We start from the raw sequence: 22,437 nt of genomic DNA on the forward strand, positions 1-22,437 counted from the left end.
AACACGCCCCTGCGATTCCAGTTTTATCATTCACTCTATTTCCCTTTTTCCCGCTTCTGCCCGCGTCATTTTGTTTCCGTTAGGCACCCTGAATGCGACTGTGAAGTCTCCTCGAGCGTCATCTTTGCCTGTGTGCGCGCATGCAGCGACTCTCAAAGGAATTCAGTCTATGTCGATTCTTCCCTGGGTGAAACTTGACCCCCCCATTCTCCATTTTGTGCACTCCCTCTTTCATTATCTCCACTTCCATGTTCCGGTATCTTTCTCTCCCTTGCTCTGGCGAATCTCGTCTTTCTAGGCATTCGGGGTCTCGGGGTCCCGGCAAGCCCGTTGCTGCGATTTTTCACAGGACTTTCAGTGGGTTTCCAGCCGCTGCGCCGTTCCAGTGGCGCCGTCTCTCGCGGCTTCTCTTTTCCCTCGCTCTAGATGTCTTCGTCTGCGTTTGCGACTCCGGGTCTCCCTCCCGCAGTCTCGATTTCGGGGCATCCGACGCGGTGTACGTACACCCCGTTCTGGAGTCCGCAGAGCGCGCCAGCGGGGTTTTTGACACAGGGCAGTTGGGCGGGGAGCTCCGTTGTGTCGCGGCTCGCCTCCTTTCCGTCTTCAGCCGCGCTCTTTGCCTCGTTCCTCCGCGAACAGTCTCTTTTCGAGGAGAAACACGCTCTCGGCGCGAGTGTCGCCCCCTCTCACCGCCGGCGGGTTCGCCAGGTGAAGGTCGGCGGACGGGGGCCCTCCAAGAAGACCGCGAGAGGAGGCCACCGAAAGGGAGAGAGTGACGAGGGCGGCGAGCCGGCAGCCTCGAGCGTGGGCGCCGGCGCGTTCTCCGTTGGCAGGCGCTTCCTCAAAAGGGAAGTTGTGAACGCCCTAGACGCTGCATATTTCTATGACCTATTCGAGGGCGAACCCCTCGCCGCGGCCGAGACGCAGAGATGGTGCCGCTGCGCGCCAGCCAGAGGGTCGTTTCACGAAGATTCTGAAGACGAGGAGGTCCTGGTCTGCTCGCCCGCAGATGCAGCCGAAGGGCGCGGGAGGACAGGCCGGAAGCGGTCGCGCGACCCGCGCCCTCGGAGCCTCGACGGCCGCGGGCGCGAAGGAGACTCCCCGGAAGACTCTGAACGCGAGTCAGATGCCTCCAACTCCGACCAGGCACTCCGAATTCGAGGACCCCTCGCGCCTGTGCCGCCCGATTCTTCTGAGTCTGCGCGCCCACGTCCTTCGCGATGCGAGGTCTACCGGCAGCGTCTCGCGCGCGCGTCGTGCGAGGGCGGGCGCGTGGCGCTGCCGCTGCTGCTGACGCCTTTTGGCCCCAGGCTTGACGCGCTGCAGCTTTCGGCACTGCGCTGCGACGTCGCGGACGCAGGCTTCCTGTCCCTCGGCTCGGGCTCGAAGCGTGCGCGACCCCAAGAGACGCGCCGACCGCGCCGTCTCGACAAGCGCAGCAGGCGAGGGCCTGCACGCGCGACGCTTGGAGAGGACGGAGACTTAAGCGAGGAGGAGAGCTCGGGCGACGACTTTTGCTTGCCGCGAGAGGCCGACTCCGACGCCTCCTGCGCTGACCACGAGGGCGCCGAGACGCCTCAGAGTGCGCGGGCGCACAGAGGGGCGCGGCGCTCGCCTGTCGCGCCTGCCAGTCGGTGCAGTTTCTTCAGACGCCCAGGCTTCGGGGCGGCGGCCGTCCGCATGCAGCCGCGGCGCCTCCTTGAGTTTCGGCCGCGGGCGTTCTGGAGTGACGCCAGCGAGGGCGACGACTCCGGCGAGCGTGGACACGGCCTCCCGAGGCCCGCTAAGCCCGCGAGGCGCGTCACTGAGAGGACGCTGGTATCCGGGGGGGTCGAGGAGGGCGCCGGAGACGGGGCGGCGCGCGCGTCGTGTCGGCATCTGCAGCTGCCGTCGCCCTCGGCATCGTTCTGGTATTCGGCGCCGAGCTCGCTGCGCGGCCGAGAGGCCGCGCGGCGGCGGCGCGAGGCGATTGCGAGAGGCCTCGAGGAGGAGCAGCGGGACGAGAGAGCGGCGGGCAGGCGGCTGTTGGAGGTCAGAGTCGACGACAAGCATCCACTCAGGAAGTGGGTTTTTGCGCGGAACAGCGCGGGCGTCGCGCTCGGCGCGCTGCGGCTCGAGGAGAGCGAGGAACTCACGAGCGCCGCTGAAGATGAAGATGATGCATCGGGTCAGGAGGCTCCACGGCAGGCGCAGCGGGTCACGCAGAGAGGCGTAGTGCAGACACTCGTTTACGAGCACCTCGTGGACATAAAGTATGGCGGCCGAAAGCGCCTCGAGGGGCTCCCCTCAGCCGTCGATCCACGCGCCGCCGCTGCCGCACGCGACCGTCCCCGCCACGAGGCGACCCCCGCGTCGTCGTTGCGGCCTCATAGCGTCTGCAGGTCATGTGGGTGCCCTGTTCGTCCCTCGTCGCACGGGAGAGAGGCTGCCGCGCGCGCAGAGCCCTCTGCGCGGTCGTCTGCGGCTTCGTGCCCGTTCGTCGCGCCGCTGCGGAGTTGGTGGGCGCCGGGCGATTTCGTAGTGAGCGCCTCGTGGAGCGGCGCTGACAGCGGCGAGCTCGCGATGCTCAGCGCCGACCAGACTGTGAAACTCTGGCGCGCGGAGCGCCCCGCCGAGGTGAGTTCGGAGGTTTGTGGTGGCGTCGCGAGGGGACTCCCCGCATTCCGGTGGAGGCGCAGTCTTCCACAGCCTGCAGCCGCCAAACGTCTCCAGCGTCTTCAGACCCGGCCTCTTCCGCGTGCTCCACTTTTTCGTGTCGCGCGAGACTCGCCGCCTGGCCGCAGCCCCGCTGCTTGCGAGTGATCCGCGTGGGTTTTGCTGCGACTCGTCTCTGCACTCAGGTGTCGGCGTCTTTTGTCCTGCCGTCGGCGGCGACCGCCCTGCGCGGAGACGCCCCTGCCGCCGCGACCGCGTTGGGCTCCAGTCAGGCTCGCGCGACGGGGCGCCTGCGGTGGAGCCGGACCGACGCGTCCGAAGAGGCGATTCAGAGTCTCGCGTTCGACCCCCACTCGCCCAGCTCCCTTCTGCTCGCCGGGCAGTGCCTGTGGAGGCGCGACCTGCGAGTGAGTCTCTTCGAGGAAGCGGCCGCGACTCGCCGCCCCCGCGCAGCTGCGCCTCCTCCGCTCTCTGCCCCAGATGTGTGGGCGAGGGCCGATCACTCTCTGTCTCTCTGCGTCCGTTCTCCCTATGGCTTCGCGTTTGTTTGTGTGCAGCGTTTGGAGGCGTCTTCGATGTGTAAGTGAGTGTGCGTGTCGAGTGTGCTTCGCTCGCGTGGTGTCTATCCCTCCTGGCTCGCCTCTCTTTTCCCCGCTCTAGCGTGCTTCTTGGCTGTCTCTCTCGCTGCCTCTGCCTCGTCGCTCTAAGCGAGAAACCACCTGTCTATCTTCTGTGCACAGGCGAGGGTGTGCAGTGTGTCTCCGCGTGTTTCTGCGCAGACGAAGGCATCTCTGCTGCGTCTGTTTCCGGCTCCCGCGCCGACGCCGCCCACATACGGGGCATGGCCATACCGCTTGACGTCTCTCTTTTCTCTGCGCTGGAAGTCGCCGAGCCTCTTCTCGGCGTTCTCCTGTCTGGCGCCACATCCGCGGCACCCGACGCTTCTCGCGACAGTGCACGGCGCCTCCGACTCTCTTCTCCTCTTCGATCTCCGCGCCGCGCACGCGCCTCTCACGCGGCTGACGCTGCAGGCGTCCAGCAACCTCGTGAGTCCGGGCGAAGGCCGAAAAACGAGGGTGGAAGCCAGGCGAACTCGAGCAAGGGGGGTGGACTGAGACAGAGAGAGAGAGACAGCGAGAGAGGAAGAGAGAGAGAGAAAGAGCGAGAGGAGAGGGAAAGGACGGGATGTGCGTGTCCCGTGTCTCTTCCCTTCTGGCGTGCCGGGGTTACTCGCGACTCCTTCTCGCGCGCGCGTGCTGTCTTTACCTCTCTCGCCTTTTCTCGTCTTCTCCAAAGGCATCTGCTGGCGCTCTGTTTCTCGCAACACTCCATTCTTCGGATCCCATCCTGTTGTTGTCCGTGCGTTGCTGCGCCTGAATTTCAGACTCCTCGCTTGCTGTCTCTCTGCTCTTGCGTTCAGCTCGGCGCGCGATACCGCAGCCTTCAGTGGATGTCCCACACGTCTGCTTCTTCCTCGGCTCTGTCGTCTCTTCCACACACGGCTGCGCTCTCTCCTTCCTCGACGTTTGATCTCCTCTCTGCGTTTTGTTGGCGCAGCGCAGACGTCGTGGTCTCTTCCTTCCGCTTCTCGGCGAACGCGCTCGCGCCCTTCCCCAGCCCCGCGGAGGCCCTCCTCTCTCCCGAGGAGCGCCGTTTCCTCGGGGTCGAGGGCCCCGCGGCCTCGTCAGGGGTCTCGGCTTATAGTCGGGCAAAGGGCGACCGCTGCTGCAGCGCCGGCGTGGAGGACGACGCGCGGTGCGAGCGGCGCCTCCCGCACGGCCGGGGAAGGAAGCGGGTGGAAGCGGGGCTGGCGGCCGGCGACGCAGGGCTCGACGAGAGCGGAGCTGAAGAGGCGGAGGAAGGACGGCAGATGGACAGGAGCTCCACGGCCTCTTCTCACGAGGCGAGTCGGCGGAAGCGAAGGCGCGGCGCGCAGAACGGCGAGGGGCCCGCGGGTCAGGCGCTGCCGGCGGTCTGGGGCTGCCGTGCGATGCGCGATGACCAACTCGAAATCTCGTGGCAGGTACGCCACGAGAGAGAAGGGAGGGGTGGCGGCTCTCGAATTCCAGAGGCATCTTCGCGTGAAAGGTGTGGGTGGTCCTTTCACGGGCCTCGGCTGCCTGCCCTCGCGTCTCGCGTTGGCGCTGCACCCTGGGCTGCACCCTGGCGCTCGTCTCGTTTCGACGTTCCCTCTCTAGTCGAGCGGAATCGAGTCTGGCTGCGGAGCTCAGAAGGCCCGTCAACTGCGCAGGTCACATCAAGACTGGCGTTCTGCTCTGTTCAAAGCACTCTGAACCCAGAGGCCGTTTAGGGTGCAGCTGTCCCTTCGAGCGGCTCCGCGGGCCGTGCGTGCGTGATCGACTGTCTCTGCGCGAGGACCTCTCGGCCGCCACGCAAGTTCTCTTTGTTTGCTTTCGCCGAAAGTTTGCACACCGGCCTCCGTCGCCCCTGTGTCTTTTGCTGCGTGTTGCGCGCTCTCTGGGTCTCTGTGCGCGCCTTTCACTGAGTGCGCGGGGCGTGTTTCTCTGCCGTGTTCATCGGGTGTTTCGGTCGGGTTGCTGTGGCCTGCGTGTCGCTCAGGTGGACGTCCCGCTGTTCGCAGGTGGGCACACGCCGGCAGACAGCCGCCGGCGCTTTCCACTGACGGCGTTTCCATCGTTCCAGGCCCATAGGCTGGCGGCGATTCCCTCCTACAAGGGGAAGCCGCGCTTCGCCTTTTCCCGTCCCGCGTCCGCGCTCACCGACGAAGACGCCGTCGCGTCTTTCTTCTCCGGCTGGGCAGGTGTCCTGCTGCTCAAGTTCGCGCTCCCTCGCCGCGCCCTCGATTTCGGTGCCCTTCCTTCTTCCTCCACTGCGTCTGCGCGGCTGCCTGCGCCTCCACCTCGCTCGCCGCAGGAGGAGGCGGCCGCAGCGTCTGCCGCTCCGTCGCCGGCGCGGGGGGCCTCGGGTGCCGCCGCCCCGCTGCTGGGCAGCCCTCGCGGCGACGGCGCTGCCGTCTGGGCCCTCGTCGGGCTCACGGCCTCCGGCTTCCTCCTCGCACGGCCGCTCCTCCTGCTGCCGCAGGCCCCGCCGCACCTGCTGCGGCGGAAAGAAGTCGCTCCAAACGCCGAGCGCGGGAAGGAGCCTTGCGCTGAAGGTGCTCAGCCGGCGGAAAACACGCGCGCCCTCACCTCCGCATGCTCTAAGGAGAGACAAGAGGCCGCGGGGCCCTCTGGCTCCTCGGCGTCGTCCGCTCCAACGTCATCCCGCGACTCGCTCGACACGTCTGCGTCTCGGCGGGCTGCGGCTGCCTCTGCGTCGTATTCTCCCTCGTCCACGATCTCCAGCACAGCGTTCTGCGCGCACCAGGGATGCCTGCCCGCCCTGCCTGCGCTGTGGCAGCCGCCTGGCGCAGATGGGGGGGCCTCGACGCGAGCCTACGGCGTCCTGCTCGCGTCGCTGGCCGACCGCATGCGGCCCGCCGCCGCGGCGGCGGACTCTGGCGCCGCCGCTCCGCCTCTGCACGCGCCACTCCGCGGCCGGCGGCGCCGCGGGGGGGCGCTCGCGCTGCGGGATCGGGCAGTTCTGCTTTTCCATTCGGCGGCGCTCATGCAGCGCGCGGCGACCCTTCTCGATGCGCGGCGCCGCGAGGGAGCGGCTCGCGCACGTGGACTCGAGGGCTGCCCAATTGACGCGGAGCGCCGCGCCGAATCTTCCCCGCGAGGCGACAGAAGAAGCGCTGCACACGCGCACAAAGCGGATGCAGCCGGCCCTGCTGCCGCATCTGCGGCCGCGTCTGTTATTAGGATGGAGCCCGCAAGTCAGCTTCCCGACGCGCTCGCGCCGACGTCCGCAGTTGCGCGCGCGTGGGGTGGCTTGGAGCGAACCTGGTACCGGCCCGTAAAGGCCCTGCGCTTTCTCCTCTCGCGGCACTCGCTACACGAGGCTGCGACAAGTGCGCTGCTCGAGCTCGGCGGCCTAGCGCCTGGCGAGAGGCTGGACGATTCCGCCTCCGCCAGCCCGTCTGCTCCCCACCACGCAGGTCCTCCGCATGCCGTTCCATCGCTGGCGCGGCTCGTGGGCTCGCTGCCGCTGCTGGCTGTGCAGCCTTTTTTAAGCGAGGATTGTGGGAGTGGCGGCAACAGCGGCGGGTGCGCGCAGGAGGGCGCAGCCGAAGCCGCAGAAGTCGCAGAAGGCGCAGAGGCGGAGGAGGGAGGAGACGAGGGCGCGCTGACAGTGCATGAGATTGAGGGCCGTGTGCGTATGCTTCTATTCGTCACTCGCGTCGCCCTGCGGGAGCTCGACGCGCTGCGGCAGCGAGGCCTAGAGCGCGCGGAGGCCGCGGCGGCCAGGGCGCCAGAAGCCGCGCGAGCGGCGACTGGGCGAGGCGACGAGGGAGACGCCGCGAGCCTGCAACTCGCTTGCGCGGACTCGTCCCCAGGGCGGAGGCATCACGCCACCGCCGGGCACAGGCCCGAGGGGAGCCTGCAGCCGTTTCCCTACAGACGCCTTTTCGCCTTTCTGCGGCAGGAGGCGGGCAAGATGCGGCGCACACTTCAGCTCGGCTGGGAGGCGAGCGTGGCGTACCTGTGCTGCGAGCGCGCGCGCCGGCCTCTGCCCTTGGATCATGGACTTGAGGAGGCTGCGGCCGCCAGCCCGGCGACCGCAGAGGGGCCCAGAGACTCGCCAGCAGGTGGCCTCGGGCACCACCGCCGCCGCCGCAGCCAGCAAGGCGGTGAAGCCGAGGCAGGCGCGCGCGCAGCCTCAGGACGACAGAGGGAGGTAGAGGAAGAAGACGGCGAAGTGCGCTCTGTGTCTGTCCTGTTTCCCTGCTGCGGGGGGAGCGCCTCTCGCGCGTCTGCGCCCTCCGCCCTCGACCGCTACCGCCTTCCGGCCTCGCGGACCTCCGGCTCCAGCCGCCTGGCGGACGCTCAGGCAGTCGTCGCTGTGCGGAATCCGCTCTTCGCGCCCGTGCCCGGCTGCGCGTGTGACCTCTTTGACTGCCTCTTCGCGCGTCCGTCCTCCTCCATCTGGCGTGCCGAGATGGCGCGCCGCGCGTCACCCGTAGCGGCTCCGCGCTGCCCGTCGGATGCGGCGCCCTACGAACCGATGAACGCCTACGTGGAAACGCTGAGGCTGCTGCAGGCGCAGCTGAGCGCCTGCGGGCGCGCGCGAGCCGTGGCGTCCTCGCAGACGCCGGGCCTGTCTTCGGGGGCTGTCTCTCGCGGCGGGGACGAGGCCGCCACGGAGGCAGAGAGACAGGCGGCGGAGGCGGAGGCGACGGCGCTGGTGCCCCTTGGCGTCGTCGACGCCCTCGCGCTTGAGCTCTTTCTGCAGCACGACGTGCTGCTGCTGCCGGAGCCTGCGGCGGCGGCGGCGTCTGCCGCGGCCTCGGACGGGGTATCGCTCGCGCGGGCGCGGCCGCCTGTGCTGCGTCCTGCGTGTGCGCGGACGTCGTTTTGCTTTCTGCCGTTTGTGCTGTCTTTCCGCGCGTTGGCGCCGCTGCTGGCGGAGGAGAAGGCGCTCGCGCGTGTCCTCTACGCCCAGCCTTGGGAGCGCATCCTGGCGAAGATTCAGCGCCTGCAGCAGGAGCGGCAGGCTGAGCTTCTTCACGAGCTCTTTGCGCCCTTCCCAGACGTCCCTGTGGACGCGCCGCAGCTGCCGGCGCCTCTGCGCGCGCGCCCGCCGCCCCACACGGTCGCGGCGCTTCAGGGCCGCCGCGGGCTCCAGCGTCTCCTCACGGGCCTAGGTGTGTCTGACGCGACCGTCGCCTACCTCCTCAAGCGCTGGACGCTCACGACCGAGAGCCTCACAGCAGGCAGCCAGGGCGCGGAGCTGCCTGACGACGGCGCAGACGCGCGCAGCGCCAGCGTGACAGACGACGAGCGCGAGGCCGACCGCGAGAGGGCGTCTCCGCCCTCTTGCGAAGGCCTCCTGGACGAAGACCTGCGGCAGGGGCGCGCAGTGCTGGCGACGCTGTCGCGGCTTCTGCGAGAGCTCGAGGAGAGGAAAAGGGCCTTCTCGCTCGTCTTCCAGCGAAGCGACCCCGCCGCGCTCAGCTCGCGCGACCTCCAGGAGGAACGCGACAAACAACGCGCCGCCGAAATCCTGCTCGCCTCCCTGCGCAGCGCTGGCGCACGCGTGGTCTAATGGCGTGCACGAGTTCTCAAGGCGCCTCGACTCCTCTGTGGCTTGGTGCAGGTTTCTGCTCTCTCGCGCGCGGAACCTCAGCCGCGTTGGCAAGTCAAGAAATTGGCTTAGGGCTCCATGCGCAAGGCCTTCTCACGCAGAACCTCCTCACGGGGCAGCCTGCCTGTCGACATGCGTTTTTTGCGAGGCGTGGGCGTTTAAAGACGCGCGGAGAGGCTGCGTGTCTCGCGCGCCCCCTGAGCCCTCGTTCCTGGTGTCGCGGCCTATACCAGCAGTGCACTTTTAGGCGTCGCCCTACCTGGATATAATACACTTTATATACATATATGCATGTGATCTTTTTTTCACATTTATATATATTTATATTCGTGTATACCTGTCTATGAATAGGTCAACTTGTGTCGGGGGAGACAGAAGTCTTTTTGGCAAGACCATGAAAACAGTTCCGCACACATTCCTGCTTTCTGGCGAGAGAAACGAAATTAATCTTTTATCAGATCATTTCTGAAAAAAGATCCATGACGCTTTCTCGCGTGCCGCAGAGCTACAGAGGAGCGAAGACGCAGCGTTGTGCATCCCTTCTTGACGGTAAACTGTGGCTTTACGCGCGTCACCGTCGCTGACTCTCGTGGAACTCTGCAGAGGTATTTTTGCTCCGAAATCGAAGACACAGGCCGTCGCTCAGAGGCGAAAGGGAAAGAAAAAGGAATTTAGTCGAGTTCAGATCCAACGCGAGGCGCCGAGCCTGTCGACCCTCGCGCACGTCTCCGCACGTCTCCACGCCAAGCCGGCGAAGCAACGGGCGGGGGGGGGAGTGGAAAAAAGACAAAGAAGGACGGACTGACAGAAAATCTTCAGAGGAGACGTGGCAGAGGACAAGGGCGACAGAGGAACGAAGGGGAGATAAGAAAAGCAGACACAGGGCAAAGGTTCAGACGCGTCCACGTGCGACGAAAAACCAGTCAGAAGACAGTGAAGAAGAAGAAAGTCAAGATTAAAAAAGACTAAAAAGCAGACAAGCGCTGAGTACGCCTGAACACGCTGTTTCGGGAAAAAGAAATCATAATAGATACTATAGTTTGAGCGCCACGCAGCATCGTCTCACACGCTATGAACCTCTGCGCTTGCTCGTACAAACGCACAATTTCCCTTCATTTCTCTACGAGGCGTGATTGCACAGTGGGTATCCTCTTGCGGGGACTTTCATGAGGCTGGGCACGGATTTTCTTCATTCTTCGTTGTTCTTTTCTTCTTCTTCACCTCGAACATCATATTCTGTGTTTGCTGGAGGCCACTGGGCGCGTGCGCCTCTGTGAACCCGCTGGAGGCGCCTTGCCTCGATTTTACTGTCCCATTTTCACTTGTCCCTCTTCCTCTTCTTCGGCATCGTCCTCTTGCGCCGCCTCTGCGTGCGCCTTCCGGCCGACAGCGTGGAAGTCCCAGACGTCGTCCGCCGCGTCTTCTTCCGCGAGAGAATCGGGGGCGAGACCGCGATTCTGCGCCGGTTTTTTGAGGATCTTCATGAGCTCCGCCTCTCGCTGGAGGCGCTCTTCTTCGCCGTCGGCTTCGCTTCCGCCCGTCTGCTTGTTTAGGAAAAGAAAGCGCTCGTTCGTCTCGCGCTGTAGCATGCGCAGCGTCACGACGGCCTTCATCAACTTCTGCAGACCGCCTGGCCGCCACGGCCCCATGTAGCTGCGATGCCACTGGAAAAATAACCTAAAAAACGAAAAAAACGAAGTAAAAGAAAGCAATAGAGAGACAACGCATTCCCTCTCTCTCGCTCTCGGCACCATAGCTAGCGACGACAAGGCAAGAAATAGAAAATTGGAGAAGAGCCAGCGACGCGGGCGCATCCCGATGCCCGACGACGGCACGCCCTCTTCTCGATTGTGTCCAAAAACGCTGTGCAACGACCGAAAACCGAAAAAAAGAAGCGCCAGCAAGTGGAGCGCGTGTGCCAGTATCCAAGGAAAGAGCGATATACACCACTGAAAACGAACAGAACCGCAACAACCAGGACAGACAAAAACGTCGCGGGGAGCGTCTGGAGTTGCAGACCGAACGCATAGCAGCTTCACGGCCTTAGAAGTACGCAGAAGCTCATCCATCTGTTGACTAAGCGCTTCTGAGGTGGCAAGCGCCTGCCGTGTTGCGTGCGTCCGTCTTCGTCTCGCGCTCGGCCTCGGCTTACTTTCGCGTCTCTTGTCTGTGCAGACTCCTGGGCAGCAGCATGTGTTCGCGGTGTTGTGGCTCCACGTCGGCGAGGTCGACGCCGGCTTCCTTGATCTCCTGCTTCCGCCTTTCCTTCAGCTCTCTCGCGGCGACGATGGACGCATATTGCAGCAGCTCGTTTCGGTGCTTCTCCCAGTTCTCCTCGCGCGCCCGCCGCATCTCGATGAAGTGTATGTACACCGCGTCCAGCTCATCCCAGGCGACGCCGTAGCTGCGCGCGAACTTCCAGAGGTGTTCGAGGCGGCTTTTGTTCGCCCGCAGCTGCTGCGCCGCTAGACTCTCCCCGGCCGTCTTCTTCCGCCCGCTCAGCCGCTCTCCGTCCTCCGCCTTCTCGCCGTCGCCCTCGGCAGCCGCGGTCGCGGGCCTAGGCAGCGCGAACGGCTTCAGGCGGTGATTGTGAAGCAGCGGGTTGGGCCAGAGCGCGTTGGGTTCCGGGTACTTCAGCCACGGCGGAAGTTCCTCGCCGCGCGCCGCAGCTGAGCCACCCACAGCGCCGTCGCGACACCACAGCGACGGCTCGACGCGGTCGGCGGCCAGCGCGCCGCGTCCCGCGGGCCTAAAGACCTGGCGGATCACCTCGCGCACTTGCTCCGGCTCCAAGTCCCCGCCGTCGACGCTGAAGAAATTCTCGAGCGGAGGCGGCGCGAGGAACTCCAGCAAGTCGTTCGGGCAGTCCCAGAACTCTGGAGGCAGCGCGGACGAAGCCGCCTCCGGCGAAGACGACAGAGCGGCCCCCGGTTCCGCAGCTGCGGAGTCCCTCTGCTGCGAGTCCTGCGCCTCTGCGCCTGCGGCGGATTCGCGCGCCTCCGCAGCGGCCAGAGGCTCCGCCTCGGAAAATCCACCCTGCACAATCTCTTCCTTCGTCGCCGCATGCATGTGAGAGGCCCCTTCCTCCGCGCTGCCCGCCTTCGCGCCTACGCTCTCCTTTGTCGCAGCCTCCGCCACTGCGGCGTCTGCTTCCTCGCACGCCTCCTGACGCCCCGCCTGCGCAGTTGAGATCCAGCGAGCGGGCTGTGGTGTACGTACACCCGCCGGGAGGAGCTCGCGCGGAGCCCCGCAGGCGCGCGCCGTTGAGAATCTGAGGACTTGGCGCCGCGGCGCCGCGGTCAGAGTCGGAGACGATGAGGAGGCTGAAGCTGGCTGCCGTGAACACGAAGAAGAAAGCGAGCAACCGGAAGCAGAGGTCCAGGAGGGCGCCGGGGCTCGCAGCGGCAGAGCGGCGCCGCAGAGCCGCGAGCGCCTAGCGGAGAGGTGAAGAGACTCTGGCAACGCGCAGTAAGGCAGGGCGCGAGGAGGCAAAGAGCCGCTCGCGCGAGAGGAAGATGTTGCGGGGGCAGAAGAGCCGGAAGGCGCCGAAAACCGAGTTTTGAAGGAGAGCGAGCCGCGGACGCGCGCACCTCGCGCCACGTTGCCCCGGGAGCACATCAAGTCCCCTAGCATGGTGCAGCGCAGCAGAAGGCCGAGTTAGACCGAAAAATGAAGACACAGCCGCTAGAGGAGGGAGATAGACAGACGGCGAGGCGGAGCCAAGGAATACGGAACCCAGACGAGACGCGAGAAACTGGTGAAGGCGAGGAGGCGCGCAAGAAGTAAAAGCCGCTGACAGAACGGCAATCCACGGAGACAGACGACCGGCTGAGAAAAACGACGGCAGCCAAGACGCAGAGAAAGCGATTAATGACGACGAGAATGATAGAAAGGAGAAGGAAGGGCACTCAGGAAGAACCCCTCCCCCCTCCACTAAAATCGCAGAGGGTTCGCCCGCGCGCCTCAGATGCTCTTTTCCGTTCGACAGCCGTCGGTCCGCTGCGAGTCACTGGCGTCTCGCCCATTCTTCTCCCGCTAAAAAAGGCAGAAGTACAACACTCAACCTGAGGGAAAAAGAGAATCGCGGCGTAACGGCGTACGTTGTCGAGAAGTCGCTCTCCTCTGCAGAGAGAAAAACGTTGCATGCGTGTGCGCGAGCGTCTCTCGAAAGGCATTCAGTCTTCCAGTAGCGACACGCGCGACGAAAACTGGAGAAGAGAACTTTCTTTTTCGCCACTTCGCGCCCTCTCCTCGGCATTCTCCGCTGAGGCCGCGGCAGACATTTTCGCGTGGCCTTCGCCTCTGCTGCGTCTTTTCTGGCGCGTTTACCCGAAGTCGGTGACGTCAGTTCAATACTCGGAGCCTCTGCGTATCTCTCTCTATTTATCTGTCTCTCTCTCCCTTTCTCTCTCTGTCCCTTCCTCTCCCTTTCTCTCCCTTTCTCTCTCTCTGGTTTCGTTCGCCTCGCTTCCTGTCTCGTTTCCCTTCGTCTTCTCGAGTGTTTCTCGTTGCACCATGCTGACCTGTGTCTCCTTCTGGGCAGCCTGTGTCCTGCTTCTTCACCGACTGAACCGTTAGAGACGCTGAGCTCCTTCTTCTCCCTCGGCGCCTTCACCCAGGAGGCTCCGGCGACTGCGACTGCGTCGGGTCTCTGTCTCTGGGTATTGTGTCTCGTGTCTCACCCGAAAGGCCCGTTGGGTGCTCCTGTGCCTCCACCTGGGGCTGTGCTGCGGCGCCTGCGCAGTTCTGTCTCTCTGCGCGTTTGTCTCCGTCCTCGCCCTAATCCCTAGGCAGCACGATGTCGTTCGCCTTCAACGCGTCGCTGGCGTCGCAGGCGACGCCGCTGCTGCCGCTGCATGCGTCGCCGGCCGCTACGGCGGACGCTGCATACGTCGAGGACTGTCGCGCGGCGCAGGACTTGGTGCAGCAGCTTCGCAGGTTCGCTTCATCCGTCCGGCGACTGAAGGCTCAAATCGAGGCCACCGAGGCCGCGAATCTCCCCACGGCCCTCTCCGCCGCGACCCCGACCGGGCCCTCGCCCTCGCCCTCGGCCGGGCCTGTGCCTGCTGTCTCTCCGCTGGAGGTTCTCCGGCAGCGCGCTGAGCTTCGTGAGCAGCTCGAAAGCGCTAGGGGGGCTGCCGAGGAGGCGCAGCAGCGTCTGGCGAGCATCTCGATGCATGCCAGCGCCGCGACGTCGCCGGCGGAGAAGCAGCAGCGGACCTTCATGTGCAGCCGGCTGCTCCATAGTCTCCACCTCGCCATGAAGAGCCTCAAAGAAGCCGCGGAAGGTGAGGCACAGAGGCTTGCGGCATCGAGTTGCATCTCTACAAATTCGTACAGATATAAAATACAGTAATTTATATGCAGTATGTCGGTATCTTGCATTGGCGCATGTAGGTGGACGCAGTGTTGAGTCGAGAGAGAGGGCGGAGCAGCGGGGTGCCGCGGTGAGTGCATTACCCCAGGTGGTTTCCCCCCGGAACGAAGCCGAAACAGAGACGCTCGTAGACGAATGGATGACGGTACCTCTACAGTTTGCATGCATAGACAGATCTACATATATATATATATATATATATATATATATATATATATATATATATAGGGTTTAGGGTTATATATATATATATATATATATATATATATATATAATACGGTGACGTACCTGTGAAAAAAGACCTACACCCATATATATGTATCTATACAAATGTGTATATGAATAGTATATATTTGGCGCGTCGCTATATATTTTTTTGTATGTATGGCGGACGAGCTTTGGCGGGAGTTTGGCGCCAGATCTGGCTCGTTGCTCTGCGTGGAAACGGTGTACGGTTTGCTTCCCTTTCTGGATTTTGCGCGACATTCGCTCTTCCGCGCCCGCGGAGGGCAGGCCCTCGCCGCCGTCGCGGCAGCTACGAAGCTGCGCGCCTGCACGCGAAATCGTCGCTCTTCTTTCTCTCTCTCAGGCCCGGAGGCGCGCAGTGAGTCCTCGCCCTCTGTACAGTCTGCCGTGGCGACTCCGGCGGCGGCGGCGGCCTCGGCGGCCTCGCCGGCGTTCGCTTCGCAGGACTCGAAAGACCGCACCGAGGCTGCGCAGCGCGAAGACCTTCTGGAGCTGCTGGCGGCTCGCCAGCGACGCGCGCAGGCCGCGCTCGCCTCGGAGACGCGGTCAGCGCCTCGCAGAGCCCAACAGCGGCACGCGGCGGCGGCGCAGCGGGCGAAGCATTACGGGCTCGAGAGCCACAAAGGCGCGGCGGTCGCGGCGGCCGCGGGCGTCATCGGCACGCCCACCCCCGGACACGAGGAGGAACGCGCGGGCAAAGAGGAGGGCGAGGCGCCGCTGGATCCCGTCGCGGGCGTCGGTGTCGTGGAAATGGCCGCGGAGCGCAGGTCGCAGGGGGACGCGAGGCAACGCGAGGCTCTCGTCGCAGCATCCAGGTGAGCACCGACTGCAGGGGTAGAAAAGAGAAAAAAAGCTTCTTTGGCGGGCCTTTCCTGAGAAGCTGAGTGGAGCGCCGCTTGGGCGTGCGCCGCCGTAGCGGGTGCCTCAGGTTTGGTTTTTTCACCATTTCCGTGTGGCGCTGCTCAGGTCTTCCCCGATGCGGGGGGGGGGACGGGGGGGGGCACCGCGCCTTTGCGGTACAGCCCTGAAGGCGTCTGGAGTCCAGGCGTGTGTATTCGTGGTCGGATGTCTCTTTAGTATTCTGTGAACTTTAATGTCTTGAGTTTTTTTTTGGGATTTCCCAGTACAAGCTAAAACCTCGGTCATCACCTCTCCGCCGCAGCGGTGTGCATTCGCTCCCCGCAGATCGAACGTGCCGGTCGAGATTCCGGAAGGCTGTGTCGAGCGGGCTATTCGAGAAGAGCAGCGCGACAGCCTTGCTAAAATTCATCGCGAGATTCAAGGTAATGCGAGGTTCTCCCAGGACGAGCTTATTCACGAGGCGATGCAGGTTTGTTTACTCTTGTCGAGGCGCCGCATGCGCTTCCTTCACCCTACACGCAGCTAGGCAGCCACGCATTGTCCTCTTCTCCGCGGAGCTCTCCTTGCCTTCAGGCCGATGACCCGAATTCAGCCCGTCCCGTCAGATATATATGTACATAGAGCTTATGTATATATGAATTTCCATTACGTACACGCATACATATGAATATCAAGCTCTATACTTGTATTTCCGCGTGTATGTTGTATGTGCGGATATATTATGTAATTGCATGTGATCATGCGCCCGGCGTACTGCAGATCGCCGTAGCGTCGTGGTGGCAGTTTCGCTGACATTTGCAGGATTTCTTTCGTCTTGTGAGACAGCGAGCTTTGTCTCTGGTTGCTGTTGCTCATCGGCCGTGTCCCGAGCCTCGGCCTCAGACACCTATATAATATGTCATCATCATCATATATCAACTCGTTTTCCCTTCGTTTTTGCGTCCGTGGTCTCAGGCATTCAATCGCTGTACGAACAGCTCGCCATGTACATCGACATTCAGCAACCGGGCATCGGTGAGAGAGCGGAGAAAGATGAAGTTTCGAGGCGCGAAAAACAGTCGCTGTGTGCTTTCTCTGCCTCTTTTAAGCGTCTGCGCGCGCAGGCCCCTGCAGAATCCATTCGTGTGCCTTTTCCGTAGTCCACGGCGGTCGCCAGTTGAAATACCGTCTGTTCAGCAGGGCTCTCGGCGGCTGCTTCCACGTCCCGGTGTGCGCCGAGGCGCTTATACCCATGTACATATACCCACGCTTTTGTGTGTTTTTCTTTTCTGTTTTTCTCGCATATTCAGACGGTGCAGCAAGTCTCTTGTATGCGACGCTGGAGACCTCCGACCAGGCCGCGCGCGAGCTGACTCAGGCGCGACAACTGAAGCACGCGAACGCCCGAAGAAAGTGAGAAACTCTCCTCGCTCTCTCGGGATTCGTCGCGTAAATGCCAGCGGCTCGCGCATCCTGCACGTTCCCCGTTTCCATTTATCCGCTGATGTCCACACAAGCGTATCTACCTGGTTTCTACATTTTGTGTTTCATAAATATATACCTAGAGGTAGAGATAGGCAAATATTTTTAATGAATAGACAGATATATATGTATTCGTGGAAAGGGAGTTTGCCGTGCGTGTATATGAGGGGTCTTTCGCGGTGTGTGACGCCGACGGCAGATGCTGAGACGCGCTTGCGCGGACCCCATGCGTTTGTCTGTTTCTAGAAATGCGGCGAGCGCGCGCCCCCGCTAGGCGTGCCGCGAGGGTCTCCAGGCGCGAGGAGACCTTTTCTTTCCGCTGCGAAATTTTTTGTCTCTTGTGAAAACGGCCGCGCACATCGTCCGCACGGTTCGCTCGCCGGAGCCGCGCATCTAAGCTGCATTTGTCTCCGTCCTCGCCGGCTGCTCTCTTGGTGCTTCATTCCGATTCCTCTCAGCGCGTGCGCGTGTGTCTCGTGCAGGTGTCTGCTGTGGGTTCTTGTCGTCTCTCTCGTCGCCATCATTCTCTGGCTCCTCCTGTTCTTCCAGTGAGCGTCGCTCCGCGCACGAGGTCTTTGCCGGAGGCTGCGGCGTTTGGCGAAGCCGCAGCGCTCCGCAGAAGCTGCTGAGAGACCACTACCGACCCAGTTGGCGAGGGCCTCCGCGCTTCGCGTTGGATGCCTCTTGCGTGCGTTGGCGTACACGCAGCCCGGAGAACTCGCTGCGGCCGCGGGCGCCGCGCAAGCGGGAAGGGATGCAGCGAAGAAGGTGAAGGCACATAGCGCCACGCAGAGAGTGAAGAGAGGAGGAGCAGAAGCGAGTTTGCAAATGCGAAAGAGAGAAGGGAGCGTCTAGCCTCCTGGGTGCGGGCGAGACGGGGAACGAGTGTGTGGAGAGAACAAGAGCTAATGCAGTTTGCAGTGGGCGTGGTTGTTCGCGGAACTGGGGGCGGCTTCGTCGGGCTTCCAGCCGCAGTTCGCTTGCTCTTGAAGCTTCGATAACTGGATCGCTCTGCGTAGCGCACTGTCCGCGCGAGCTCGCAGAGAGAAGCGGGATAGCGCCCTCCTGAAGGCAGGTCAGAAACTGAAAAGAAATCGAGCCGCGGCGCCTCGCTGCTGGCGCCCCACTCGGTACAGCCCAGCTGAGCACTAAGCTGTTTCCTCTACGAAGTACCGAAAGGGCTCCCTGAGAGGAGAGTTCGACAGCGAGCGGCGGCATCTCGGCGTCCAGCCGCCGCGTCATCTGGCCGAGGAGTTCTCTCCTTCTAGAAGCCGATGAATAGTGCGCTCTCGCGCGAGATAGAAGTTTCCGGGGTTGCCGGTTTTTAAATACGCAGGTCTCTATGTGCTGGTTCACGGCGATATATATATATATATATATATATATATTATTTATTCATACCCGGCGCCCAAACCAGTGGGGGCCAGGCGTGGCACGGCTAATGCGTAAATCTATAAAGAAGGCAGAAAAAACATGCGCATTTGACTAGCATCACTTACGGCGGCGCCTTCTCTGTGCGGTGCGCCAGCCACCAGGATCCGCCTGGTTGGAAATAATCTCTCTCTAGGAGAACTGTAGCTGTTACAGTCTTTAGAGTCAGAAAAAGTAGTTACCTCTAAACTTCCGGTATCCATTTGCTGACTTCGCTCCCGATAAATACAGTTCGGCGCGAACGGGTGAGAGAGGTAGTTTCTCTACTCCTTCGCGGGCGCTTTCGTCTCCGCCCTCAGCGGTGCAAGAGTAAAGCTGGCTGACTCAAACACGAGAGAGAGGAAGCGGGAAATCATGCTGCTTGCAGCTGCAGACCGTGCGCGCAGCGACCCCTCGTGACGAGTGTCAGCGGGTTCTACAGAGGTGCGCGCCTTCAGCGGGCACATATCTCCCTACAGAGAGTGAGAGGGGATTCTACTCGCAGCCCCCGCGCTAGGCTCGCAAGAAAAATTGCGTTGACAAGGACGCAGATGCGTTTCTTTCAAACATCCGACACGACAAGAGGCAGTGGATGCGAACGCATGCACGCGACCGGCGTAGAACTCTCCAGTCTCGCGGGGAGTCCGCAAGCGTCTCGCTTTTTTTCCAATCGCGAGGCGGGTCAAGGTCTCTGCATGTGATACTCCGCAGGCTCCGACCGTCTCTCGGTTTTTCGCAAAAAGACACTCGAGCGAGGATTCCTATTGTCTGCACGGCCCGCCGCGCCTCGCAGCGCGTTTTCAGGTTTTCGTTTGAAGGGATTTTTCGCTCGCGGCGAGCGTCAGCCCGCGGCCGCGCCCTCCGGTGTCGCGTCGCCGCGTCTCGAGGCTGGGCACGACGATTCTCATCGCGGGGATTTCGGCTTTCGGCCGAGAGAGCGTGTCGCCGTCAGCCTCCACGCGCTCGACGGCGACTCGCGGGGGGTACGCGGCTGCCGCGAACAAATCTGCCGGCTTCGTCAGGGGCGCGTGGCGCTCCACAGCGACGCCGCTGGCAGGAGGTCTCGCCTTTTCGACTTTCCTCTCATCGCGGCGCAACGCAAAAGACGAAGGCGCAGCAGGTGCAAGAGACGAAGGCGCAGCAGGTGCAAGAGACGCAGAAAAATCAAGGGAACCAAAAGAAGCAGCTTTTGAGGAGAAAACCGAGTAGACGTCCGCTCGGCAGGGAGGCGGCAGCAATGCTGCAGTCAGCGCCGAGTACGCAGCAGCCGTCGGCCGCGTCCAGCGGAAAAGCTCCGCAGGCCAGGTGGGCGTCTCTGGGGATGTCGCCTCGGCGGCGCACGGCGACGGAGCTCGCTGAGGCGTGGTGAGAGAGGTGGTCAGGTCTCTGGAAGGCAGTAGCGGCGCCAGTGCAGAGGCAGCCGCGGACTCCCCCGCCACGCGCAAGGCTGGCGCGAGGAACTCCACGGCGACCGCCTTTCGGATGCGCTTGGCGAGCGCCTCCTCGCCGCGAGCGCCTTCCTCCTCCGCCGCGGAGGCGGCGGGAAAGACCTTCGCGTGCAGCTGCGCAAGCTCGCGCTGGAAGACAGCCAGCAGCGCGAGACTGGGGAGAAAGAGCTGCTGCCGCAGCACCGCGGCAGACTGGCTCAGAAGCGACAGAGGCAAGCGGACGCGGAGTGGGAGAATGCCTTCAATCACCTCGGAGAGAACGAGAACCCGCTCGCAAGGAGGCGACTCATCTGCAGCACCCGCCGGCTCAGCGGAGGCGATCTGAATCGACGTGGAGGCCGCGGAGGCCGAGCAGAGGAGACTGCTCACGCGCCTGCGAGGCACAGCACACCGCACAGCGCCGCCTCAGACTTCTTCGCGCGGCCTGAGAGCCCTGCGCAACACCCGTCTGTTTGAGTGGCGCGAAACGTGCAGAGCTGGCGCAGGCATTGGCGTTTGAGTGCCTGACGCGGACGCACGCAGAGTGTTTCGACTTCGGCAGAAACGAAGCAAACCCGAAGCGCACACGGGACACTCGACGTGCGAGGCGGCACCAGTAGAACCGCAGCAGAGAGCCACACGACGAGCTCGCAATCGACCCCTCTGCCTGCGCAGGTGACGCTCAGCTGCAGCCCCTCAGAAGTCGTTTTCAAGTGAGGTGATCGTGAAAAGCCCCGAAGCTCCACGCCTTGGGCCTCCACTCCGCGGCTGTCGCCGCTGCGTACCGAACCAGCGCAGCTGAGGAGAGTGCGAAGGAGGCGAGGCCGGCGGCGAGGTTGCTTTCCTGCAGGAAAGCGAGAAGACGGCGCACTCGGGAGATTTTAGCCCGTCGCGAAGACAGGGTTTAGGGTTAAGGACTCTGAACTCCACAATGAAGCAGAGACGCAGGAAGGCCGCGCGGACCGCGTGGGAGAACGTCACGACAGAAAAAACCAGACGGACGAAAGAGGCAGTCACCACGGTGAAGATACAACCGACTGAAAGTCAAGCGTGAAAATATCGAAACTAGCCAGGGAAACCTTGTCGCCTTCATGGCCGAGAAACACTCATCTCCTTCGACTGCGAAAAGACGAGAGAACCGTAACCCCTAAACCCTAAACAAGAGAGAGAGAGGAAACTGAACACTCAAGCAAGGCGGGGAGCCAAGACAGTGGACTCGCCTGCAACTCGGCTGAGGAGTGAAACACCGTGCAAGGATTCATCACGTCCGTCCGTGCACCGAGGCACCCCGAAACTATCAGTTACACTTTTTCAAACGCTGCCTTCCCGGTCAATACCAGCAGCTCTCTGTCGTCTCGCAACTCGCGCCTTGACGTCTCGATGGAGAAATGCGTGTCCGCTTCTGAGGAATGCCAAATGCGCTAGACGCAGACGCATGCGTGCTTCGATACCTCGCTCAGCCGCCGCAGAGTTTCTGCGCTGAAGCGGCCGCCCCAACAGAACCGGCAGTCGGTAAGAAGAAGCAAAAGCGCGCAGCAGTCTCGCCCTTCCTTCTCTCTCGAGCGTCGCCTCTCCAGTCCCGTTGATGCGCGCCCTCGGCTCTCGGCGGCGCGGAGGCGTACAAGCGACATCCCTTCGACCTCAGCATCCGTCGCACTCTCGCCAGAGAGAGCTTGCGTCTCTTCTTCTTCATCTTCTTCTCGTTCTGCCTCCTCATCTTCTTGCCTTTCTTCTTCTCGCGCTTCGTGATGATCTCTTCCGGTTGCTCCAGCAAAGTCAAGGCGTCGCCGCGAATCTTCGCCGAGTTCCTCCTCGAAACCGCGGCACTTCAGAAGCCACGGCCCCGAGGGGTCTGAGACAATACCGCGAAAAAGAAAAAAAAAAGAAGAGAGAAAGGAATGAAGAAAGAACCACCTCGGCGAGTCTCAGAACAGTCACCGCGGAGAAGTGCGGACAGACACCAGGACGTAGACAGAAACCCGCGCAGGGTTCGGCGCGGTTACAGCTTAGCCGGCGGCCGACCGCTAAGGCATATTAGGAAGCGACACGAGAAAGATCTTTAGGAAGCAAGAGATATCCTTATATCTACGCCTCGCGGATCATCGGCGGGATGCACGGATAGATAGGCAGGCCCAACTAGATAAGCTGGCTTCGCTGTGGAAAACCAGAAACAAATCGAAACACAAAAGGCAGCCAGGCTCTCGCATAAGGTTGGAGCATACGGATAGACGTCTTCGAAGCGTACCGATGACGCGCCACAGCCTCTGAGCAAATACGCCCTCCTGCAGCGCCGCGTAGAACGCCGTTTGTCGACCGTCCTCTTTCTTTTCCTCGCGGCGTCCCCCAAAACGCTCATCTCCTCCCTCACGCAGCGCGGTTTCTGCGTCCCGCCCACGGCGGAGCCTCTTGTATTCTCTCGCCTCTGCTGCGCGAGGTCTCCGCTTTGCGTAGTCTCGTCCGGCGTCGCTGTGGGCGTCTTCCCCCTCCGAGAAAGAAGGCGAACGCAACAGGCGCAGGCGCCGCGAAGCATCCTCAGGCAGCCTGCGACCGGCACAACGCAACTCCGGCGAGAGCCGCGAGGCGTTCCGCTCCGCCGATCCACGGGTCTGCGGAATCGAGGCCGCGGCAAGAGACGAAAAAGAAGATGAAGACGAAGAAAAAGAAGAGTAAGAAGGAGAAAACGAAGAGGAAGAAGAAAAGGAATCTTCAGGAATAGAGGACGGTTTGAGTCGGAGGCTTTCTGCAGGGTCGCGGCGGCTAAATCTCAGGCCGCGGGGCCTTCCGCCCCCGGCGGCTGCGTTCATTTTCTGTGCGTCTGAGTGCGGAGAGTTC

The 22,437-nt window shown here is 62.6% G+C and overlaps 4 protein-coding genes across 4 annotated transcripts; 2 read left to right on the forward strand and 2 right to left on the reverse strand.

The window, feature by feature from the left end:
* Positions 1-426: 426 nt before the first annotated feature.
* Positions 427-8,784, forward strand: BESB_021800 (uncharacterized protein; the record flags this gene model as incomplete). Its single annotated transcript, XM_029360889.1, has 5 exons — positions 427-2,616; positions 2,841-3,062; positions 3,435-3,701; positions 4,076-4,678; positions 5,236-8,784. The coding sequence occupies 5 exons, from the start codon at positions 427-429 to the stop codon at positions 8,782-8,784; spliced, it is 6,831 nt and encodes a 2,276-aa protein (XP_029216248.1).
* A 1,343-nt stretch (positions 8,785-10,127) lies between these two features.
* Positions 10,128-12,456, reverse strand: BESB_021810 (uncharacterized protein; the record flags this gene model as incomplete). Its single annotated transcript, XM_029360890.1, has 2 exons — positions 10,128-10,500; positions 10,976-12,456. 2 exons carry the CDS (start codon positions 12,454-12,456, stop codon positions 10,128-10,130), a joined length of 1,854 nt encoding a protein of 617 aa, XP_029216249.1.
* A 1,165-nt stretch (positions 12,457-13,621) lies between these two features.
* On the forward strand, positions 13,622-17,320 carry BESB_021820 (uncharacterized protein; the record flags this gene model as incomplete). Its single annotated transcript, XM_029360891.1, has 6 exons — positions 13,622-14,111; positions 14,790-15,261; positions 15,632-15,729; positions 16,262-16,321; positions 16,597-16,699; positions 17,251-17,320. 6 exons carry the CDS (start codon positions 13,622-13,624, stop codon positions 17,318-17,320), a joined length of 1,293 nt encoding a protein of 430 aa, XP_029216250.1.
* Positions 17,321-18,978: 1,658 nt separating this feature from the next.
* Positions 18,979-22,409, reverse strand: BESB_021830 (uncharacterized protein; the record flags this gene model as incomplete). The annotated part of the gene is made up of 4 exons (XM_029360892.1): positions 18,979-19,999; positions 20,391-20,449; positions 21,246-21,457; positions 21,851-22,409. The coding sequence occupies 4 exons, from the start codon at positions 22,407-22,409 to the stop codon at positions 18,979-18,981; spliced, it is 1,851 nt and encodes a 616-aa protein (XP_029216251.1).
* Positions 22,410-22,437: the final 28 nt, after the last annotated feature.

The sequence above is a fragment of the Besnoitia besnoiti genome, chromosome XI (genome assembly GCF_002563875.1).
Source record: "Besnoitia besnoiti strain Bb-Ger1 chromosome XI, whole genome shotgun sequence".
NCBI lineage: Eukaryota > Apicomplexa > Conoidasida > Eucoccidiorida > Sarcocystidae > Besnoitia > Besnoitia besnoiti.